General features: G+C 39.1%; 1 protein-coding gene across 1 annotated transcript in view; it reads right to left on the bottom strand.

The window, feature by feature from the left end:
* Positions 1-24,030, bottom strand: part of TBCD (tubulin folding cofactor D) — a 108,193-nt gene extending 84,163 nt beyond the window's left edge. Inside the window, exons 1-12 of the mRNA XM_042883989.1 lie at positions 23,767-24,030; positions 21,708-21,758; positions 21,401-21,498; positions 20,390-20,491; positions 19,091-19,237; positions 18,304-18,359; positions 14,950-15,082; positions 6,925-6,970; positions 4,685-4,817; positions 3,472-3,614; positions 2,729-2,789; positions 2,129-2,203 (exon numbers count right to left, since the gene is read on the bottom strand). Coding sequence (XP_042739923.1) covers positions 2,129-2,203; positions 2,729-2,789; positions 3,472-3,614; positions 4,685-4,817; positions 6,925-6,970; positions 14,950-15,082; positions 18,304-18,359; positions 19,091-19,237; positions 20,390-20,491; positions 21,401-21,498; positions 21,708-21,758; positions 23,767-23,953 — 1,232 coding nt within the window. The 5' untranslated portion in view covers positions 23,954-24,030. The remainder of the gene's footprint in view (positions 1-2,128; positions 2,204-2,728; positions 2,790-3,471; positions 3,615-4,684; positions 4,818-6,924; positions 6,971-14,949; positions 15,083-18,303; positions 18,360-19,090; positions 19,238-20,389; positions 20,492-21,400; positions 21,499-21,707; positions 21,759-23,766) is intronic.
* Positions 24,031-24,312: the final 282 nt, after the last annotated feature.

The raw sequence follows: 24,312 nt of genomic DNA, 5'->3' as shown, positions 1-24,312 counted from the left end.
TCATATCAAAGCTTCATCTCTCCCAGGCATACTGCCTCTGAAATGGACCCATAGCAGATGCTCAGCCAAAGACAAAGCACAAAAGATCATTCCCTATTAGCCTCCTCCTGGCTTCGGCAATCAGAAGTACAGGACTTCCCAAGCCAGAATGTCATATTTAATAACCTCTGATGGGACTCCCATCCATTAATTTGGATAATCCCTTTCTGAACTCCCTTAACACTTCTGGCTTCCATAACATCCTGTGGCAATGACTTCCACAGTTTAATTGTGTGAAAATGGACTTCCTGATGCTTCTCAGTTCTCATACTATGAGAAAGAGTGAACAGTAAACAATTGCCCGCTTTCCCTTCTTCATATTTATGGTTTTATGCACCTCCTCTATATCCTCCTACCTTTTCTTTCCCACATGGAAAAGACATCAGATAAATCACATTTAACACCTCAGCTTTGTCATCTCTTCCTTTCCTAATATCTTACACCCCACTTGCCTTCCAGAAGCTCCATTGACATGGTCACAGAACCATCAAACTATGCACAGTGAATTCAGGATCTCTTTCCTGAATAATATTAACTGGTTTCTCACTGTCCATTTTCAGCCCTAAGTGCATTAATTTGCATTCATTAGGCATTAGATATGTCTTTTATAGTCTAGTTACTTAATTTAAGGCTGATATATCATCTTTTCTACCACCTTTAGCTTTCACTGTATTATCTAATTTAAATCATTACTCTGTTTCATCTCCCCACTGTTTGCCTTCTTTCCAGGATAGCTTTGGAGTATTTTGGATAGAACAAGGCTTGCACAGATCCTTGCAAGACTGTGCTGAAGACCTCACTGCATTGTGAAAAATTATTTCTTCCCTGCCAACTGCCTTTGAGTCTGTGCATAAGACATCCTTGCTTCTTATCCTCAGAAATACAATTTAAACTGCCAGTGATGAGCAATTGACGTGTTATTTTTATTTTGTTCACTGTGTATTTAGTGCAAAGCAAACAGAAGAGATTCCTTTTCTCCCTGTCTTCATTTGTTCCAAAGTGTTTCTGAAGAAAGCAGGTCACTCAATTACTAGCTGTATTACTCACCCCTATGACTTGAAAAACAAGGAAAGAAAACGCAGTGAGTACATGTCTTTGAAGCTCCAGGGATAATTGAGATCAGCTGCACCTCCTGAATTAATCACAGTAATGCAGTGGAAGTATTGGCTAAGAAGATACTTTCATTGCAAGTTTCTAAGGCTGTATCTTCTTTTTTAAAGCAATATTTTTTGAGCTCAAATTTTCAACTTGTATTCTCCACCAATAAGAACAAAAGAACAAAAGATTTGAATGGCTAACGAAAGATTACCAACATTTTTTGTCAATAAAGAAATTACTGTTTTTGTTATTGGCTTAGTCCAAAACACTGTTGAAACCTTACATTCTTTAGATCTGAAAGTTTAGCAAGTCCACAAGCCTCTGTCTCACATAGCCAAGAGTAGACTCCTGGGCTAGCAGCAGTAACAGAACAATACAAGTATATTGCAAAGCTCTCCAAAACACTTCCAGACTACAAAAGATCATCAACAAGAGTGCAGAGAAGAAAAAGATTTTCTGATCAGGCATACACTGATCAACATCCCGTGGTACAGAACTTGTAACGTTTTACTGTTTAAATGTACTTCAAATAGCCACCACCTTTTCTGTACCCAAACCTTCCATCTGCTACTTCGGTTTGTTTCAGACAATGTAAAATCCGGAGGGCAACAATCCAAGTCACTCATGATCTTGTGCATTTCTGCCAAACCCCTTCCATTCATCAGTCTTCCTAGACGTTTTAGCCTCACCTCTCATGGAACATTATGGAACATCCTGAGTTGGAACTCACAAATAGAGTTTCTGTTCTACTATGTGCATACTACATTCAAGTCATAAGCACACAGGGAATTTTTAAAGCAGCAAGTTAATGAGCTTCAGCACTTTTGGTTTAAAATATTACGAACAGTTTCCTTGAATTCCTATTCCTATTGGATACTAGAAGAAAGGCAAAAAGATCTATGAATTCTTAGATCCATTTTCTTAACAGTAGTCCTCCTATTTCATAAGCACACGTTTCAGATGCATGCAAAATGTGATGCAAGATTTTTACCTAAAACAGTCCAACAGAGATCCGACCACATCATCTGCTAATTCTTTTGGAAGTCTTCCAGTAATTCTACCAATTCTACAGAAGTTAAAAGAAAAAAAGCATACAGTGATTCATTAGTTCTGTAATTCAATGAGTAAATCCAAGTAAAAAACCTAGTCACTGGAAACTTAGAGTAAGACAAGTGAATTCAAGAGAGCAACGCACTATGTGAACACCAGTACCCCAAAACACCAGATCTCAAGCTTGGAGTCAAAGCTACAAATTAGAAAAGGTAAGAGAGAGATATGTGTATGTGTGTGTGTGTGTGTGTGTGTGTGCGCACACACATAAAATATATATTAGTGGAAGAAAAAAAAAACCGTTAACTCAAGTCCTACCCAAAATGCCTATTTGCAAACATAAGTGAAATTTTCCTGAAGACTAGCCTGATTTTATATACAGTCATAAAAAGTCATATGGCTTAACAACATGAACTGTGCTAAAGCCATTTGAAGTAACAGAATATTACATCACACAAACCATCAATCATGGGTTACATTAAGGCTGTGTTTGTGTTGTTTGCTTTCATTTATAAGTTTAGAGTAACAACAAGAAACGTACCCTTTTGCTGCAGACCACCTGACAATAGTGTCTTTGTCTTTCAGTCCAACCAGCAGTTGCTCTGCAGATAATTTTGTTTAAACAAAACAGATTACTGAACAGGTTTATTCAAACAACAGAAATACTTCAAATGTTACAAATTCATTTTCGTCCTAACATTGCTGCTTCCTAATTTAAACAAAAATATTCGTATCCAGATTTCTTGTTTCTGCCAGAGAAGTATAAAAAATTCATTTTATCGCTTCGCTATAAAAGTCTTCTGATATAAATTATAACTTTTAATTAGAGCATATTCATTAGCAGAAGGCCTTCCTTAAGAGTACATACTAATACAAAATGTTCTTTGATAGTACCATAGCTTAAGAATTTCCAGCATAATTTTTAGCTTTAATGCAGTACCATTTACTTTATTTTTCATTACAAACTTTAACAAATCTTCCAGTTATGAAAGGCTCAAAACATCACTTCTGCATTACCAGTAAAATGTATTCCAACAACTCCCTCTCTCTATGCCACAAAAACACTAGAACACTTTTGAGTTTCTGCTTGAGAGGCCAACATTTAAATTATTTGGGAAACATATGGTATATTTTAACCAGTTGCTCAGGTTGAAATTTTAGTCTTTTGAATTGTTGAAATTAGTGCAGATATCCAGAGCACTTTCTTAGCACTAAGCCTGCTGCTTTCCTAATGTACATATAATGTGCAGACCTTACAACGAATTCTGTCCCATTTCAACACACCTACAACATTTTCAATCTCTCCTGGAATGTCATATTCCTCATCATCCTCAGCTTCATTAGCAGCAACAGTTATCTTTTGGCGCTGCATAACTGAACTCTGAGCCTGCAGGTTGGCAGCCAGAGATCGACAGCCACGCTGGTATCTGCAGAAGAAACAGAGACAGTACATTTATAGGCTGAAATAGCTGAAATAGGCACATATGTCACAAAACCTGCTTGTCAAGTTATACCTCCAAGTGCACAGTTTTCCAGTTATTTAATGTTTGTGTTAAAGGAAAGGGAAAAAATATCCCTTTCTCCTGACCCAGCTGCCACTTTTCCATGTGGAGAAGAGCTAAACTACTTCCCACTGTGACCACAAAGAGAGACAAAATTCCCATGCCCCAAAAAGCTCTCCAAAACCTTTAAAAATAAAAATCAACTCATTAAAAATGGTTTTAAATGGTAAAGCTAGCCCAGGGTTTTCTGCACAACCTGTACTCACATATCTAGCCTGTGGTGCAAACATATCCTTACAAAAGAGATAATTTTCATGCTAAACTAACTTTTTGCCATCGGGCAAGGCACACTCTCCACCTAAAAAGAATTTTCTATGCCTAAGGACGTTCTCAAAAGTTAGTAAAAGAAATACAATAAAAAAAAAGTCACCAATGGAGCCTGCAATTTTAAAATATCAGTGCGAGAAATCTGAAAAATGGGTTGCCCTCTGGCAAAAAGGAAAACCAGACACCAAAACCTGACTAATATGCAAAACTGAAGTGGGATTGCAAACCACTTTTCCCCTGTGAACTTTCTATCGAATCAGGATAGAACAATGTAATGGAAATGTTAAGTTCACTCTTACAACACGGAACTACGTCAACTTCAGTACCAAAGGTTGCTGTCTTCCCATTTTTACCAGGTTGTGCATTACATGAAACAGGGGTCTTTCTCCTTTTCTGAAGTACAGCAGTAAACGTCACAATATTGCTCTGCTATCCCATAACTGGAAAAATTACAGGAAACAATATATGGCCAAAAAACTTCACATAAAGTATGTATTCAGTCTTAAATAACATGATGATGATTTCTTTTTCTTGTAGGAGAGAGCAGGAAGGACAAAGACTGGCAAAAAAAATGGATTTAGGCATTTTTTAGTTTCTGAAGTGATTGCGGATTACTTGTTTTAGAATTCTTTTTCTTTAAAAAAAAACTATTTCAACTTGAAACTAACCTCCATTTTGCTACCTTTGGTTTCACAAACGTCAGTCCAAGTCGTTGAACAAGTTTCATCCCCAGCTTGCGAAGAACCATCTGATTGCTTTCTGACAGCTTGCAGTTATCAAGACACTCAAGTACAGTAGCAGCTGTAAGACAAACACAGGCTAGAAAAACACTTAACAACAACTCAGTATAAAAAAAAGTTTAAAGTCTCCAAAGTTCTTCAGATTCAGATTTCTGAAGGTATTACTGAAACACAGATGCCTTACTACCCACTTGTAGCAGTTTTGATACTGGCCAAATAAATGTAATATCCTTCACCTACCAAACAGGAAGCACTGTTATAAGGATTACTTTCAGCTGTGGAAATCACAATGAGTCCAGCTCATGAGGAATATTTACGCCTTGAATTCTCACCAGAAGCAACACACTCAAGTATCTGTGTCTAAGAATCCTCCATAGTCTAACAGAACCACGACTGAGAAAATCTCAGTCAGTTATTCTGTACCCAATCTGCATACTTGGCATTCACTTCCACCATTTATGTTTTTCAGGTAGCACCAACTGAACTCCTCTGCACAGAGATTGTTATGACAATGAACGTCCAGGAACATTTAAATGCAAAAAAATAATACTGATCTGTAAACAATCAGCAACAAAGCTTTCCATTTCCATAGCGTATCAAAGCCATTCGTCCACCAAAATGACAACCACAGATTAATGGAGAACGAGTGTAAAGCTCCAGAACTCAAAGTTTTCACAAGAACACATTCCTGTTACAAATAAAATAGTTCCTTTGCAGTTGAAGTCTGAAATGATGACTGTATTGAAGAACGAACTTATAGCTGATCAGTAATTAATACAAAGTAGCTACAGGCTCTGAAGGACAAATCAGTCTTAGGGTAAACAAATTGATTGTGTTCTGTAATCTTCTAGTCCAGGCCCACATCAAGTTTCCAAAACTACCAGGAGATCAAGGGCACAGCAATTGTTTCCAATTCTGAGTGGGCATATGACTTTAAAATCTACTCAATTTTTGATCAGGTTTTTGTTTTATCCTCACTTATTCCACTATTAGTAACATAAACATGGTAAGGTAAATTACTATTATTCCAGTAACTTCCTAGAGTTCTTAAGCCTACGTAACCTGCATTTTAAGAGACTAAAGAAATAGAAAGAAAGTTAAGAACGTCTAAATATCAGCTTTTTCCAAGTCCAACTCCTCAATTACTGTGGGTCATCTATAGAGCCTGTTCATAATTCTGGTTACCTGACATGCTCTTAATTACTCCTTAAGCTTCCATACTGCAGCTTTCTACTGCTAAGTAATAACATTCCTCAATATTTTCCATTTGCACCTGACCAGCTCTGCAACACTTCTGTCATTCCATTTTGTTTGTCTTCACTATCTTATCTCCAGCTTTACCCATATCTCAGGCATTTTGTAGGGAAGCATCTGCATGTTACACTTAGTTACTGGGAGAATCTAAACTGCTTCCAGCTGTACATCTACTGAGTTTCTTATCTGGAGTCAAAACAATTCCATTAAGTTGAAGCATTCTAATGTGGTTCACATCAGTACTCAATTTTTGTGAACAGCACAAACCACATGCTTTGACAATCAGTTCTGTGGTCCTTCTCTATTTTGCAGCGTTCTGTAATTAGCCACCATCTTTCTATACCTCTCTTTGTAGCTACCAATAAACAGCAAAGCAGTATTGTGCAGTCAGTTCTGAACATATTCCAGGATGCACCATGAGAAGAATGTAATTCCAACACGTAAATACAATATTCAGGCACTTCTGTCTTCTCTTTACAGGTACCTGCCTAACTCTAATTGTTATCCATTGTAATCTGTTTGCACTGAAACCTTTTTTTCTTTTCAGCAGTATCACTAGATGACTCCAACCGGATTCCGTACACAGCAGGTTCTTTAAACCTGGTATTACATGTTTTATCCTCAAATTTGGTGCACATAAGCTTCACATCACACAGTTTCCATGTTCTGTGCTCTGCTGCTGAGGCCCAGCATCCAACCTGACCCACCTGCCAAATCTTTAATTCTCTGATGAGATTTTCCAACATAAATACTTCATTTGCATCTTCTCCTCCCTCACTTTCTCTCTTCTTCATTTTGCATTCTTTAAAACTTCCCTGTTGATTTTATTCTTTACAGCACTGTTCTTTAACAGCATATCCTTCTCTTTTTAACTTGAATGGCTTTAAAACAAAATCAGGATATTACAAACTTACCATACGGCAAACAATCTTCTCTTTTGCCATGTTTAAACAACTGCGCCTACAATTAAAACAGGGAAAATGAATATAATAAAACAGAGAGTTTACAGCTCAATATATCAGGCATAAAGTTCTACAATAGCCAGTCAACTTCCTGCAATAACCTGTAGTGTTTACTAATTCAAATGGCATAAAAGAAAGTCTCTGGGTGAAGTTCTACTTCTTTTTAAGTCAATGCATGTCAAGGCTACTGTAGCCCAACCTGCCCCTCCCATTTATATATATTCATGCAGGCACTTCACTCAGGGAGCTGAGCTGGACAAAAAACACACACTCAAGAAAACGGGGGGGAGGGGAGAAGCCACCCTTTCAGGCAGCTCAGCTCCCACAACCATCCAGCTCAGTGCTTGGTCACACAAGTCCAATGCAGGTGCAACCACAACAGCTATTATCTAACAGCTCACGTTGCTTTCAACCTCTAAAAAGTGAGGAACGTGAATGAAGAGCACTGCAGAACACGAATAAAGGCAGATGAATGAGGGGAAACTGAGTTCTGTTTGAGACCTGGTGACATCAAACAGTTCTCCAAACTAAACAAGCCTTGCTTGTAATTTAGGCAGAGCACAGCACTAGGAGGCACAACGCCTCAGTCACTGTGAGAAGCAGGACAGGTGGACACTGGTGAGCAAGCTCCATCATTAGTGACACCCAACCTCAGACAAGACAGGGCACAATACAGGCTAAACTGCTGAGTATTTTGTCCTGTTTCTCCAACAGCTTTCAAGAACTCCATGTTAAACTAAACAAAGTCAGCTACAGAACTCTGACTGCAAATATAACTCCATCAGGCATATTTTAATTCCCGCACCAAGGGATTTTAAGGAGAGTCCAAGCATTCAGTCTTCCAAATAGCTTCCAAATCATTTACACACAGTTAAAAATCCCATTAGGTCTCAGCACTCCAGTGAGAAGCACCGACAGTGAGAGCACAGGGAGATAGCAGGCAGAACTGTGTTACACTATTAAAATGGCCTCGGTCCACTTAGCGTGTATCAAAACCACCACACTCAGTCCCTTAGCTTCCCTTGAACTTCGTCATTCGTCATAAGAAAAATCTTCCTCACTAAACATGCCTAACAGTTAAACAAGAACAGACTTACCTTAAAAACATGTACTTTCTCACACATACTGAACACACATGCCTCCTGCACTGCAGGTGTGGTTAAGAGCAACAAAAGCAATAAAAACACCTTCAGGCTATGTACCCATTATATTTTGTTGTGTAACTAAATTACGTTCCAGAATCCTAAATTAGCATTTCTGATCACTTCTACTACAAGCTATACATAGTGGAATTTGACAATAGTTATTATTCAAGATTTGTAATGCTTTGCTGAAGTAACCACATAAGTATGACATCCTTTAAGAACTACATTTAAAGAGCAGAAATGCAACAGAACTACTTCAGCCTCAGAACAGCAGCTAACTGAAACCACCACTGACACAAACAGCATAAATACAGAATAACTTTTATCAAGATGCCACATTGAAATAAAATAAAGTCCCACTAACATATGATAAAACTGCTTGCACTAGAAAGCCTAAGGGAGAGCAAAGAGAAGGTGAGCAAAAAGCTGAAAGTCTCCCGTGTTACCAACAAGTCTAGAGTGGCTTCACTTTCTTTTCTGCCTCTTTGCTGAAATACTCATAAGCTCATTTCTTCATAACTCTGCTCCTGCGCTCAAAACAGACAGGCTTCACAAGGCAGCAAGTTTGTTGTGGATGTCAGGAGACATTGCAGCATCTCTGCAGCACCTCATCCCCACAATTACTTCTCCATTCTGTACAGATGCCCAGTTAAGAACAAATACTGTTTTGAAGGAATGCCTCAAAATGATTAAGACCATACTCAAGTGCATTCAAACAGAACAGTATAATTCCTAAAGTAATGATAACAAAGAGAACAGCTTCTTTATAAAGCCTTGGGAGCTCCTGGACAAGTTCTTTTGGAATTTACCTGCATGTGTCTTAGCAAACTGCTTGGAGCTCCTGAAAAGTCTCAGTGGCACCCTCAAAACATCTATGTGCTGTCATTCTGACACAGCTCCTACATCCCAGCACCTGCCTACAAGTGTCTCCAGGAGTTTTCACGTCCTGGAGGCCAACTTTGAATTCAGTTCTGACTCTTCAGGAATAACATATCTAGGAGGTATGGCCTCTAAGCAAGAAGTAGGAAGAAGTTCACCAACACAAAAGCAGCAAATAAGAAAACTCCACACAGTTTTAAATGTCAAAATCATCACAGCAACTGCTCTAAAATCAGCTGAGAATACACTAAAAAAATACGTGGGTTATGTATTCTCTCAGATAACAAGTGAGGCCTCAGACCTTCAGTCCACACCTCTGCTGTCCTCCGATGACACAGCAAGGATCTAACCAGGGTGAAACAAGGTTTAGGTAACTCTGACAATCTATGCAAGAAAATCTCAAGGAAGAGCTTTTCATGTCTTGAAAATCAGTCACGCACAATGTGGACTCCCATTAAGAATATACTTTCTTCATCTCCCTTCTCCTTCCATCTCCCATCTCCTCATAAAGCACATAAAAGAAGCAATCAGATTTCCAGTGTTGAAAAGCGTTCAGCTGTAGAAACCACAGCAGTTCATTCCCTTCTCTGACAAGGGCTGCACCTGGTTCCAGTGGTCTCCTTTAGTGCTGCATGAGGATTAAGGGATTTTACTTCATTGATGTGTGTTTTTAGGGGAAGTACAAATTAAATAATGCTGAGCTACAATGTTATAAACTTAAAAGAACTGGGATGTAGTGTTTGCACTGTTGTTGTTCAACAAAAACATATTACGTATTGGTTTTTGAATGAGCACAGAAGAAAAAGGAATCTATGAAAGGAAAGAAGTTGTGTTTGAACTGACTGATGTGCACTGCAGTGGGAATACAGCCTACAACCCAGATTATTGCTGCTTTACCAAGTGATACATCAGGTATTTCACTCTACCAGAGAAGAGTTTACAGGTTACTTCTAGCAAAAAACATTTTGTATAAAAGTAGGGAATAACCAAAATGGTGGGAACTACTTTTCAGATGTTCAACAAATCAAGAAATTCAGTTGTTGCTTTGTTTTCCTGACTGTAGAATCATCAAGGAAAAACAAAAGAAGCTTTTCATGACTTCTTTGTGAGTCAAAAAAGGCAGAAACACTCAGAAACTCAAATCTCCCAAATTTTTGAGCATGCTAGAGATATTCTTGGGGGGGGGGAGGGAATAAAAAAGCACTTTTTCTGATGTTGGCCTCTAGAATAAAAGATATGTATTTCTTCTGGCATATGCTACACACATGGATGTGCATAAAGCACTCACTGTATAGGAAAAATGCTGCAGCTCTGGCTCGTCTCAGCACTACATTAAAAATCAAAGTACACTTTGCATCACTGCAAACCAACAGTTTTAAACAGAAACTGGGGAGAAAAAAAAAACCAACAACTCGAAAAGGAAAAATGAGCAAATCTGCATTACAAAATTTATTTTAAACTTCCTGCCTTGCAGGACAAAAAAAACAAGGCACATCGATTCAGAAACATCTGATACAAACAAAATAATTAATCAGCTTGGTTTGCCACCTGTAGACACAGCACCTAATGATACTAAAAGCAAGGAGCCTGCCCACTGGAGCATCCAGGCAGCCAAAGTTACGCCATGGTCTCTCCACTTTAATGAGGACACACAGCAACTCACCCGACCTGTTGAACTGCCGAAAAGTATGTGACTCCCTCTCTTATAAATAATTAAGCCACCTACAAATTAGAGAAAATCAGTGGTGTGCAAGCGATGACGACTGTCAAGTCTGGTTTTGCTTTAGAAATAGCATGGTGCAAGGAAAACAAAACCCAGTTTCTTAGTAATCACCAAAGAAACACACCACACCTTCCAATTGTCTGCATAACCCACTTTGGGCTCCATGAGATATATCAACCAGGATCATCTCTGGGACATGTTCCCCAAGCTATACAAATCACCAGTAAGGGCGGCCTGACTGTTTGCTAGCAAATCTGTCTTCCTGTTGAGCAGGAGACACCAGTCTGATCTACCCTCTGGTTGTAACCAAGCAAGTCGAGGACTGGGAGGATAATTTCTGCCTCTGTGGGATGAGAAGAAAACGGTATCTTTCATTACTCTGGAGCACCCCCTAGTAGTCACATAGCATCCAGGTCGAGGGAAAGCTATCAGTCCTTCCTGCCTCCAGGCTAGATGTGGGGAAGTAAACAAGGTGAGGGAGGACATGCTGTCAAAATAATAAATTTGCTTGAAAGTAGAGAGTGTTTAACGTGTTTATATGTGCAACGAATGGTAAAATAGATCACAACTCTTGTTCTTCGTACTTCTTCAATGCAAACAGTAGACTGCATGCATCTGTCAGGGTACTGATAATGGTAGCTAATGTGACAGCCTTCAACACAGAGCACGGTTAAATAGTTGGTGAGAGTTATGTTTTCATCTGATCTTTGTTATTTATCAATCAAAAATTTACAGTAACATCTGGGGGCCTCCATCAGAACAAGACTGACAAAACACAGATTTGAAGGCTCTGCTTTTTGTACACCTTTATCTCCAAACCATTAGGTGATAACATCTCTAAAAAAAAAAACAACGCCAATGGACAATGCTAGCACTGGTAATTCTTTGAGAATGCCAAAAATACAGAGACTTGGGAAACATTCTATTTGGAAATAGTCTATTTTTGTGCCTGTGGGTCTGAAAGAATAGAGTTGGAGAGTTCTTTCTTCCCCAGAGCAAAATTTACATAAGCACACAGCTATTGCTAAATAACCTCCGCATTAGAGACAGCTCAGGGAAATGCCCTGTTCTTAAGACTCTCCAGTTTCATCAGATCACTGCATAGGGCGTTTTATTTTTAATTATTACTCACACTTGTATACTGAATCACCTATAAAACAAATAAGGTTTAATAAGTTTCAATGCCCAAGGCTACCTCAACATGATGACATCTCTGTCACGCAAGAATTGGGAGTGCTACACCCTGCAGCAATAACTAAAAAGCTGCTTGATATAATGGCAGGTTTAAAAGCAAACCTCCAGACCAAGGGAATTTAAAATGCAGATTCTTAAAACAGGTTAGACATTTCCTTCAAGTAAACAAATATTATATTTTATATATATATATATATATAGGCAATTTCTTATTAATCTAATCCTTCCCATTAATCTACAATCCTTCAAGTTACCTCTGCATACAACGAATCCAAGTACAAAAATGAACTCAATTCAACAATGCAATTTTAGTTTCAAACAAAAGAACCAAATCTGAAACACCGTGTTTTAAAAACCAAATCTGAAACACCGTGAGCAGAGACTCCTGCTAGTGCACACCTGTTGTGAAATGATACATTACTGACGACAGGTGTAAAGAAAAAAAAGAAAAAAAGCATCAGTGGAATTAAAATGTGTAATGCAGGCTGCGTGTTCCAACAAGAATCATGAAACAGTAGTACTTGTTCTACACATAATGCTGAGTTAGATTAAACAGTAGCATAGCTAATCACCGAGACTTCAGGCCACGGAGAGGCAGATCAAAGTGCAGCAGCCAGAACTGCTCACCGTGTACCGAACTCGCAGTTTCAGTTCATTGAAATGCAAGAGTTTCATGTGATTTTAGAACAGTTTTGCCATGCCAATCTCACTACAAGTTATTTCCTGAACACAGACCATAAACAGTGGTTCTGCTGAAATCCACACTGTCAGGGGAAGCTCTGAACTCATCCGGGGTGTCGGAGGCGGAGGGGGAAGAGAGAAAGAGGCAGCGAGCACTTCTCCACCCACCCTGCTCCACCATCATCACATCCCCAAAACCTGCCTCGCTGCACGGACTGGAAATTGAAACTTATTCTTCTTTCTCCTGTTCCTTTAGGATGAAATGCCCCAGTAACTACAGTTTGTTCCTAAACAACAAGTTGCTGGAGGAATCCAAGGGCAAAGAATTCTGAAGCTCGGCGACCCAAGTTTTAGTTGCCCCCCCCACCCCCGTGGATGTACTTTGCTTTATACAGTTTGCAATTATTGTTTAGTTTCTGGACAGCCTGCTAACACCATAGGGAACAGGTTTACTTACTTTCAAATACTGCTTTTACTTTTAGCTAATATTTTTGGTTCAACAACATGTTATTGTTATAAATGTGTTACTAAGTCATTATATTAAACTCTTATGCTTCCTACTCCAGTTAAACACATCCCTGTACACATACCTACATATGTATCTTTCTGAAAACCTTTATTCTCTAATGATGTAATTTGGGTTTACATTGCAGTAATTGAAATTTAAAATTCAATACTGGATGCAAGAAAAGGCTTTAACAATTCAGTCTGCTCATACCAACCAACTGGAACAAGAGTTATGAGCTATCAGACACCAAACTAGCTTGATAAATACGTTCTCCCAACCTACAACGTAGAGGAGGAAAAAAAATCATACAAATGCAAGAAAGAAGGCTTCAGCTTCCAGGTATATTGTATTACATTCTAGTTTCGATTCTACTTGTTAAGTATTCACCTGTTTCGCTTAGTATGCACTAATGAACAGGTGGATAGAGCCAAAGCCAAGGGAATTATGACAAAACACTAATGTATTATACATCCTACAGGTCTCATCATGCACCTAGGATGGCAAACAGTCAGTCTCCCTTTCCAGATCTGACAATAAAATGATGAAACATCATTCTGCCTTTTGAAACAGACTGCAACACATACAAGTAATGCTTCCTCTTGCTTAAGCAGCAAGTCCTAAGTTATTCTAAATATAGACTGTTTCTTGTATCTTCTGATTTGGAAGAGCTGCTAAAGAAGAAAAAAGTACTAAAAAACCAACAAGACACACACACTTGTTCCACAGCTTTGCTTTGATGTTTAGGAACGTACTGCATCCAAGTCCTCATAGCAATTATTCAAAAAAGAGCTGCAAATTTATGCAAATTACAGAAACTCATACAAATGCCAGCAAATCCTTACATCTGTGCTAAGACCATACAACTGTACGCCATTCATTGACTTCACTTCTGCTATCTCAGCTAATTAACAACAAAAACAAGAAGAGAAAACTCCACAAAATTCCTCACTCCATCCAAATATACTTGGACCTCACAACTGAAATAGATATCAGGACTGTTATCCAAGTAATGCAAAATACACACACACAAAAAAGTATAAAACTACTGGACAGCTGTTAGAACAAGATATTCCTAGAATGTCCAGGAGTTCTATATGGTAATGCTTCAGGAACTAGAAGCTTTTCCCCAAGCTGAGCTGTTCTATGATGAACTACTTTTACAACTTGAACTAAGAATTCAACTCTGTGAACCACAGCATGGCTTGGGTTGGAAAGGGCCTTCAAGATCATCTGACTCCAATCCCCCATGAGCCATAGAATTACTTCACAACATGCAGCATTAAATGAAGAGCTTCAGATTAACAAATACAAGGAATAGGGTAATTTTCCAGCCTAGCCAAGGACACTGCCTATTAAGTTCAGTATGTTTAGTAAAACTATTGAGAACAAGTATTCAAGAAGAGTGGCTAAAACTTCCAGAAGTCACTTGCATTTTGGCTAACAATTCCAAAAAACCTCCTGCTGTACCAAAAGCCCAACTTTTTCATTTTGTATAATTCAGATAATTTTTTCCCCCCCCCACAGGTTTGGTAGAAAACCAAATAAAATTTGAGTTACAAGAGGATTAATAATAAACACTCCAGTAGTTAAAGGAATTTTTCAGTTATTTCTTGGTGTCTGTTCCAGCAGATTCACTTTCACTTGTTGATGAAAAGACTACATAAAGAAACACATGAAGTTACAGCACACGAGAAGTTACATCTTCACAACTGCTACTTCATATCACTTTTTAATAAACAAAAACTTCTCTGTGCATTTCCTATTAAAAGTTCTACCAGACGATAATCAAAAGGAAAAGTAATACGTAAATACAAGCATTCATCTTTTAAGAGAAAAAGAGTGCTTACCAGGGCCTGCAGCATGCCATTCATAACAACAGTCCCCTCCATACTCTGAAAGGAGGATTTAGATAACATTGACAGTGTCCAGTCCAAGAAGTCTGCCATTCTTTTCTGCCTGACATCAGGGCGAACGATGAATCTGTCATGGAAAAAAATAAAAACAAAACATAAACCACTGCAGTTACTGTCTTTACATGTGCCAATGAAAATTATTCTTCCTACTGCCCAAACTAGTTGCAGTTTCTAAAGACAATTCTCCAATGGACATTTTCCTAAATTCCTGATGGGAGTAAACTCCCAAACCACCACGTTTGGTCATTTTGCTCCTGAGCAAGGCTTTGATCCAAAACTTCCACCGATATCAACTTGTAAACTAGAATCTTAAACATTTCCCATCTTACTTGCAAAGCAACAAACTTTCTAGTTTCAAGATAAAAATTGGTGAAAAGCTAAAAATGAATGTAAGGATTCTCCTCTATTCTCATCAAGGACAGACAGAATACTGACATAAAACAGCAGCAGGCCCACACAGCACTCATTATCAGCAAAATCACATTCCAGGCCCATAAGGAATAATCCTCAGTGCTGTATGTATTTGTTCAGATATTTGATAAGGTCAAACATCTAATATTTAACATACTGAATGGGTTAAGAAATGCATGCATATGGAGGACCAACGAAGTTTATCATGGCTAAGCTCCTCCTCTAAACTATCAACTCAATTATAACCAGAGCCAGCCAAGCCATGATTAGGGCATCTACTTCTGCCACAACATTTACTTTCTGTGCACCTAGAAGTAAGGTTTCTAGTCCAGCAAAGTTTCAGCCTAAATTAATAAACTTTCCCCTAAAACACAATCCAAGGAAAGGCACAAAGGAAAGCCCACGCAGTAGAATTCTTAGTGTTTAAGTGGAATGTGTACAGAGCCTGCACGTGGCTGACATATACAACTACAGATTAAATGGGGAACTGCATCAAGAGCCAGCAAATCGGGAATACGAGGAACACAAATGCTGAGGATCATTTGAATTGTCTTCAAAGTCAGCATCTGCTGTGTTCAGCACAACAATGAGGATTTGCAGGCATTAGGTGAGGGGTTTAGTTTTTGTTTTATAATGGAGCACCGAGGATGAAACCATCTTTTCAACAATGGCAGAGGTAACAGAACGAGCCTGCCAAGTAGATGAACTGGTTCCCAGACCCTTTCTCAGCCCAAAGGAGTTTAAATCTTAATTGCTCAGAGGAGTCCCCTAACCTGCAGACTAGAAGCAGGACAGGATATGCCTCATCTCCTCCGACTGCAGCCAGGTCACTGAGCAGACAGGAGAGAGAACTCACAGAATGAACTCCAGCTCCTCTGCCCTACGAAAAGGGAACGACTGAGAAATGGGAAGTCTTGGATTTCAAGACTTGAATTTTACTTGAAACGTATAAATCCTAGAGCAGGAACAGAACTCAGACTTCCCCTACTCTCCTCCTTCCCTCTCTCTACAAAGAGTTTCCTACTTGGCAGGTTACAGAGCTATACTCCAACATCTTATCTCCCCGTGCATCCCAGGGCTCCTGCATTCCTGCCTACCTAACAGTTTAACTTCAAGATGATGAAGCAGTTATCTCAGTACCCGAGCCATGATCATTAGAAAATTGTTTCTGGTTGTGAAAGTAGTGAATTTCAGTGCATCAAAAGGCCCTGGACCCAGGCCTTCTAATTCCTGGATAAATACTTTAGTCACCAGGCTATTTTAAAATTGGTGTTTTCATAATAAACTAATTATAACTACATTAAATAGTAATTTTGCTTCCATTATGGTCTTACGCATCTCAATCCGGTTGGCACCAAATATATTTTCAATGTTGTTTAATGTATTCTATCACCTTATTTGTTATGAGAAAGCACAAGACAGCTGCTAATGAAATGCCTGCATAGTAATAAACAAGATTATTTATTAAAGAGTATCCTGATGAGTCATGCATTCACCTAAATACTGCTCTGAAATATTTCAGAATAAGTAAAAAGAAGTACAAAGCTGTCCCCAGAATGTTATATTCTAAGGCCGCGTCTGTTAGGAATGTTCTGCACAACACAAAAGAAAGTGACTGTTTTGTCAGCAGATTCACAACTGCAGCATTACAATCACCAGATGTTACTTCTGAAAGAATTTTAAGTCCTGTGATTGAAACTCAGAATAAATTCAGAATAAAGTAAGCATAAGGACAGCTATTTCCCAAAAAGAATCTGCTCTACTAAAAGCTCTATTTAACAACTATTTTGATACAACTAAGCCTTATAAGTGCTGTGCATCCTTCAGAGCAGGGAAAAATGCTAAAGCCGATTTTGTTTTTCACAGTGACCACCGTCATCCAGGATAATTATTGCTTTTTGTTCAGCCCCAGAGCCTCTGCTCCTGGCAAACCTATGTTGGCAGAGCCCCCTAGCGTGTACGAGAGTAGATGCTAGCATGAAGACAGCAGTCCTTGCTCAGTTAAGTAAGAAAACAGAAAAACGGGGGAAAAAAGGGACAAACTACACTGACTCAAGGTCTTGTTCGTTAAAATGTATTAGAATAAGATATGTGCTGTGACATGCATAGTGAAAAAAGATATGTACGTACTGGTATAGCTTACATTCTATGCAATTTATTTCCATACATCTATCAAATAAAACCAATCTCCACACAACCAGTGAAGGAAAGAAGAGAATTTCATTATTTCAAATTTATAAACAGAGGTACAGTAGAGATACAGAGATTGCAGAGATGAAAAAAATAAAAATAAAAATAAAAAGAAAAAAAGAAAAACTGCACCTCTCTCACAAATGGTTTGTTGTCTGAACACCAATTCTTGTAAAACAGTTGAGTTTAGGAATTCTCATTATGCTTGGTTTTATTTGATTAACTGATGACAAACCTATGAAACTAGAAGCACTGTTTTCTAGACAAGAAAATAAAGAGACAGTAAGGATATTAAGAAAAGAATCTAGCATTAACATTTCTTTTTCTGTACCTCTAGCAAAATAACCAGCCCTTAACACAGCATTTGCCAGTTTACTATGCACAATGCTACAAAACTAAGCAGCAACACAGAGTAACTTCATTTTCAAACTCTGCAGCAATCTGAAGAGAATTCTGTTAGCCATAAGGAACTCTAAGTAACACTTGTGATGGACAGCTGTTTTCCTAGCACAAAGCACATCTCCAGTAATGAACTACTGGATACGATTCAAGCATGTTCAGCATCTCACACACATTTGACAACTTTCTGTCCTCCCAGTGCTATCATTACTGGCCCATCAGACTCAAGATGACACAGGAGAAGGGAGTCAGCTTTTTCCCTTTCTGTCAAGCACAGGAGGGACTTACTTTGAAACCAGCACAGCAGCCGCATCTCGAGCCTTATCACTGACAACCAAGTAACACTAAAGACAAAAGAAAACTCATAGTAAAAGAATTCAAACATGTACATTTAACAACACAACCACTCAACTTCATACATTAGTATGTAATATTTATCTACAAACATTGTCCTGAGTTTAAGAGAGCAAAAAGCAAAAAAGTAAGTTTTCCATTTAACAAACAGCATCACATCCAGTTTCTTTCAAGGTGAGTTTACCTTTATTGAAACCCTACACTGCAGCCACATTTGTGCTACTGCAATTCCAAATGAGCCATTTAAGTGCTGCAAGTGTCAAAAACCACCAACTGTTCAGGTGTTTGGAAAAGGGGTTGTTCATTTTTATCATCAAGAGATGACACATTAACCACTTCAAGCTTATGTCAAGAATGATTTTATGACTTCTGCTGAAAATTCTTCAGGCACTCATAGCTTCTTCATGTCACTCATCCTGACCAAACACTAAATTGCTATATAAATAATCAAACTTGGCTTTCAGGAAACTTAGCTGGTACTTTTCAATCTGAAAGCTGTCAGCATAGTCAAAGGCACAACACTCCTATCAGATACCATAAAATATTTCTTCAGAGAAAAAAATTCTCACGCTCACTAGACACTAAAGAAATGTATATAAAGGACTCTAAAACTGCAAGTTTTAGAGAGTAGAGCAGCATGTTATATACTAAAAAAAAAAAAAAAAAGCCAAAGAGAAAGGCCACCCATTTGAGCATATTACACATGATGCACTACACTTACTTTAGCTATTTCAAGTATGCGATCCATTGTTGGCATCCGGGTGGGACCTCCTTCAGAAAGAATATTTCCATCAAACCGAGCCAGGTCAAAAGGAATCAAGCATATCATGGAGAGCCATAACAAAAGCATGTAACGAGTTTCCCAGGTCTGGAAAAGAATAGTCAAAATATGCATTTGGTTTTCTGGATGATATTCCAACAAGGTGCTTGGAGCATAACATCCACTAACTTTCGAGGAACTTTGCAACTACAAAGACAAAAACATGGAATCTGAATGTTCTGAAACAACAACTGGGACAGAATTACAAGAGATCCCAAGCTGGAAAACCAGGAATGTTAACGGACCCTCCCTCTGAAGTCTAGACACGTCACTTCTTCCTAAAGGGAAACTGCATTTTCCTATTTTCCTGCTTTCTCCCATTTGTGCTTTTGGTCCTGTCAAACAGGAAAAAAAACAAAATGCAAACAAACAAAAATCCACCATAAATTAACAGGGAAAATGACTCATCATCTGGAGGAAGAAAATGGATGTTCTAACACAAACACAACAGAAAAAGAGACCTAGAGAGAAATACTTTCTTCTTCCTAACTTAGAGACAAATGCCTTCTTCCTAATTTTCTACATATTCTTTTCACAGGCCCCTTGAAACAACTTGAGGTGTGTTTGCAGAGATAGGTAGACAAGAAACAACTTCTACAGAGCTTCTAATATTCATAATATTCTAATATTCATAATAAAAATTAATGTATAGACATATATATATCACAACTATGGAAAGTTGTATGAAAAAGATTCGTTTTGTGGCAATTGCTATTTAAGAAATAAAAGCTGTACAACCACATCAACATCACCAGTAATGCTGATAGAAGCAATTTATTCTATTTGAATTTAGAGAAGCAATACAATTACGGTCTTCATATTCAGAACTTCTGTTATCTTTAATAGATGATGATCACTCAAATTTAATCAACTTTTATAAGCATTTGCAGTCATATTTCTTTCCTCACCCAAAAACCATAACAATATGAACTACAGTACTTCAACCCATGCTTCAGAAATTATTTGCTTATATAATGTTTCAACCAATACTTTGAACACCCCCAGCTACACTAAATTTTAAGTAAGCAGGATACATGATGAAATCTTGATTTCTGCATTCAGTCTAGCTGTTAAGTTAATGCTGTTCAGGCCATACCACAGCTTTACATGCTGTTGGGTTTTTTTGAGAACAATTTTCTACACCGTTCCACTGTTCTTCAGGTTTTTTTGTTGGGAGACAGAAGGATGGCAGATTCTCACCTCACAGTCTTTTGGATTCTGGTCTACAATCATATCCAAAACAGGCTGTAGATCAGTGACTTCATGAGGAAACAGTCGGAGGAAAAGTTTGTATCCTCTCACCTGAAACACAGTTTCAAAATTCATTAAGTCATCTGTCATCATGAAGCACTGAAGAAAAAGCAAAGACCCACTGATGAGTTATTATACAGACCTTGTGTAATAAGGACAGAATCAACCTTGAGATTCTGGCATTTTTTACAAACGTAGTAACTGAATTCATGAAAGGCTATTTCTTTAAAACAAGGAGCCTCCAAAGACTGCCCAGTTTAGCTCCTTTGCTCAAGCAAGGTCACAGAATGACAGGGGTTGGAAGGGACTTTGGAGATCACCTAGTCTGATCCCCATGTAGGAACAGGTCCCTAGTGTAGGTTACACAGGGGTTTGGAAACCTCCACAGGACGAGAGCCCAGACTCTCTGAGCAGCCTGTCCCAGGGCTGTGCAACCCTCAAAGGAAAGAAACTTTTCCTCATGTTTGCAGCACGTTGGTCAAGACCACATCTATTCAGTAGGGTTTGGAGTAGCTCCACTGATGGAGACTCCACAACCTTAATCATTAATTCCAGCATTCAGTCCTTACAGTAAAAAAGCCTGTTTCAGAATTTCAGATGGAAATTCCACAATCTAATTCTTCACCATGCTTCACTCTTCTTCTTAAATTACGACTCATGATACTTCCAATCCACATTTTTAATGCATTCTGAGCTTGCTTTTTACTACTCTGTATCAATGAATAGGATGAAACATCAAGGAAATGCTGCTTTACCCTCCTGCTCCCCCCAAAAAAAAAACAACTCATCTTCCACACTACAATTTAAAAGGTTTTAGTGCTCAGACAATGCTTAGTTTTTTTTTTTTTCCTATGTTTAAACTAACACATTTTCAAGTTATTTAAACAGCAAAGAAAGATACTGGAAATTTACATACTTTCAGTTACAGAATGGTTAATTTTGGTTGTGAGGTTTTTGTACCTTTGTAATGATGTAAAGAAACTTAAAAGCCAAGTGAAAAAGCACAGGAGGAGATCCACTGTCTCGTATTATATCCAGCAATATATTCATCATCCACTCTAATGAAAGGAGAGGAAAAAAGACAAGTGAGAACACATACAGTTTGATGACAGTTTCTCATACTTCCAGTAGTTGGGAGTGAGGTAGTAGTCATACAATATATCTAATGTTAACAACAGCAATCTTGCAATGCATGTCTGAACTTTCTAGCTTAAGAGATTTTCAAGTATACATACAAAAATTGTTGTGTAAAAGATGGCATTCCTACCTAAGTGGCGATCCAACAAGTGAGGCTGCTCCTGGTACTTGTCCATTATAACTGAAAAGAAAAAGAGGTATCTGTGATTAATAATTCAAATTAAAGGCCCTTAAAGTCATTAATCATGAGAGACACACCCTGGATTCTTGACAGCTTTAGTTTAAGATTTCAATATCCTGAAGCTAAGTGCTGCCACACTTTTAAATGAGGTCAAGGAGCAAGAAAACAACAGAGAAATTAGTGTAAAAAAAATACAAGCACTCTGCAGTAACATCATTTACCCATACTGAATCAAAAACTCTCTTCCAGGAGTCTCTCAAATTACTGTTAACTAAAAGTTATACTTCAGAACGAGATTAAATGATGAATACTGCCTGGGTCATCTTACGTATTTGATCAGAAAATTGCTTTTTAATTAGAAATCTTTCATTTTCCTGCATTTGTTTCTATCAAACAATTTTGCTCTCTATCCCTTTCTCCATCTCACATCAAACTCAGGTTTGACATAATACAGCTTCAACAGTGCTGCAGCTGACCACTGGATGACACTGCACTACCACCGTCAAGACACCAGCCAGTCCAACGGCATCCTTGCACCAACTTGTGCAGTTATTCATTATTCCATCAAATTGTTTTCCCGGATCAGAGTGTGGTAATACAAAATAAAACCCCAAATAAAAATGCTGAAGAGAATGAACTGCAGAAAATACATATTCTAATGCTATTATGAAAAAAAAAAAAAAAGACTTCTAAAATTTTCCTCCATAACTGTTGTTGCAAATCAAATTACCTAATCTAGACTTCTGCTTTAACAGTTCACAAAAAAGCACCACGTGTTTTTATGAACATTTTGGAGATCTGCATCAAAATCCTCTGTAATTGATTATTACTGCATTGTCTGCATATAGATTAAGATAATCCCTAACCTTCAAAATTTGTAAGGCACTCATTCTAAGCAATGATACATTCTTCTGATACCTATGGTACACCTTCAGCTGACACATTCCCAAGAAGTGCAGAAGCCAGTTTTGCAGTGGGTAGCAATGAGATTTTTCTCCTAGGCATGTGTGATAGAGCAGAAATGCACAGAGGGAGTGCACAAATACAGCCTGAATAAACAGAGAATGATGTGCAAGTGGGGCACAGCAGCTCGATCAGCTGGATAAGATGATGGCTTTTCAGTAGCCGATGACTTTAAATACGTGCTTTCCTACCCCAGCAAACTCTGCCATTTCACCTGTGAGACTGAATATTCAGAACATGAGTGTTCATACTACTTCCTTCTGATGGACCACTGTCAGCTGATTCAATGGAACAACTTCTGCTGGGGCAGATTTCCAAATCTGGGCTTTCCTGGTTTATTGTTGGCCTACCTAGATTCATAAGAAGCACAGACAACGAAGCAGGATAGGTTTCAGCAATTTCATCATTTCTCCAAAAGCGATACAAAGCCCTAATCCACTTCGTGTGATTTTAGATACACAAAACTGAGTTTTGCAAGTTTGTCACCTGGTTGGCACATCACATCAAATACAAAGCTGGGGGCTCTGTAAGCCATTTGCCTCAGACAGGACCAGGTGAGCACCGTTACAGACATCTGTGCTGGAAGAGGTCTGGGAGCAGAACTGCTGAGCTGCTCCCATCACACAGCACAGCTCTGCTGCTCACACCTGAGGCTCCTCCTCAGAAATAACACCACGTGTGTGCTGCCCTTCATGTTTTACACGAAACATGAAACTAAAAACGTTGAATTACAGTTTACAAGCTCAAGGTGGATTGCAGTTAAGTGCAAAAAATGACCTTATGTGGCAGAAGCACACAAATGTCAGCTCAGTTGCTTTCTGTGCATGGAGCAGGAGGTTCCACACGGCTCAAGCTCAGGGCCCCTTAAACCCAAGCCATGGGTGGAAGCAAAACACATATCCGGGAAAAAAATAAAACTGTAAATCCCAACTACCTGTTGAAGAAAAGTTTCAAGGTTACAATTAGCGCACAATTATTAATTTAAAAAGAAAAAAACAAAAAAACAAAAAAAAAAAAACAAACCCTAAAACCACCAACGCCTCACCGATGAATTTCTCCACGATCACCTCCTGGGCCACCGGGTCCCCGCACACGGTTCTCAGGTTCCCGAGGAGCGCCCGCACCTCCTGGCTCTCGGTGAAGCTCTCCAGGATGTTTCCCCTGGAGATGACATCCGCCTCTCGGCTCCCGCTTTCCTCCGAGCCGACTCCATCAGTCTCTCCCACAGCCATCGCCGAGGCCGCCACGGCGCTCCGCGTCACAGCGCTGCGTGTTGGAGCGCCACCACAGCCACGTTACCGCGCCCAGGCCGCGCCCGCCCCTCACACGCGGCTCCGAGATGGCGACAGCGCCGGGACCCCGAGCCGCACCCCGGTTTACCCAGGCAACCGGCGCAGCGCGGCGCTGCTCAGAGCCGGCCCTCCTCCTACGGAGCGCCGCGAGGGACCAAAGAACGCACGGACGGCCCCACCCCTGTGCGGGGCGGGGGCGGAGGGAGCGGGAAGCGCTGTGCTGCGGGGAGATGGGAGCAGTTGTGCTCCGCTAGGGAGCGGGGAGAGATTCTCGCGGCTGTGACACCTGAAGAAATTTG

Source organism: Lagopus leucura, unplaced genomic scaffold (assembly GCF_019238085.1).
Source record: "Lagopus leucura isolate 7727_CA_CO unplaced genomic scaffold, USGS_WTPT01 Super-Scaffold_100040, whole genome shotgun sequence".
Classification (NCBI taxonomy): domain Eukaryota; kingdom Metazoa; phylum Chordata; class Aves; order Galliformes; family Phasianidae; genus Lagopus; species Lagopus leucura.
This window is presented reverse-complemented; position numbering and strand designations above follow the sequence as displayed.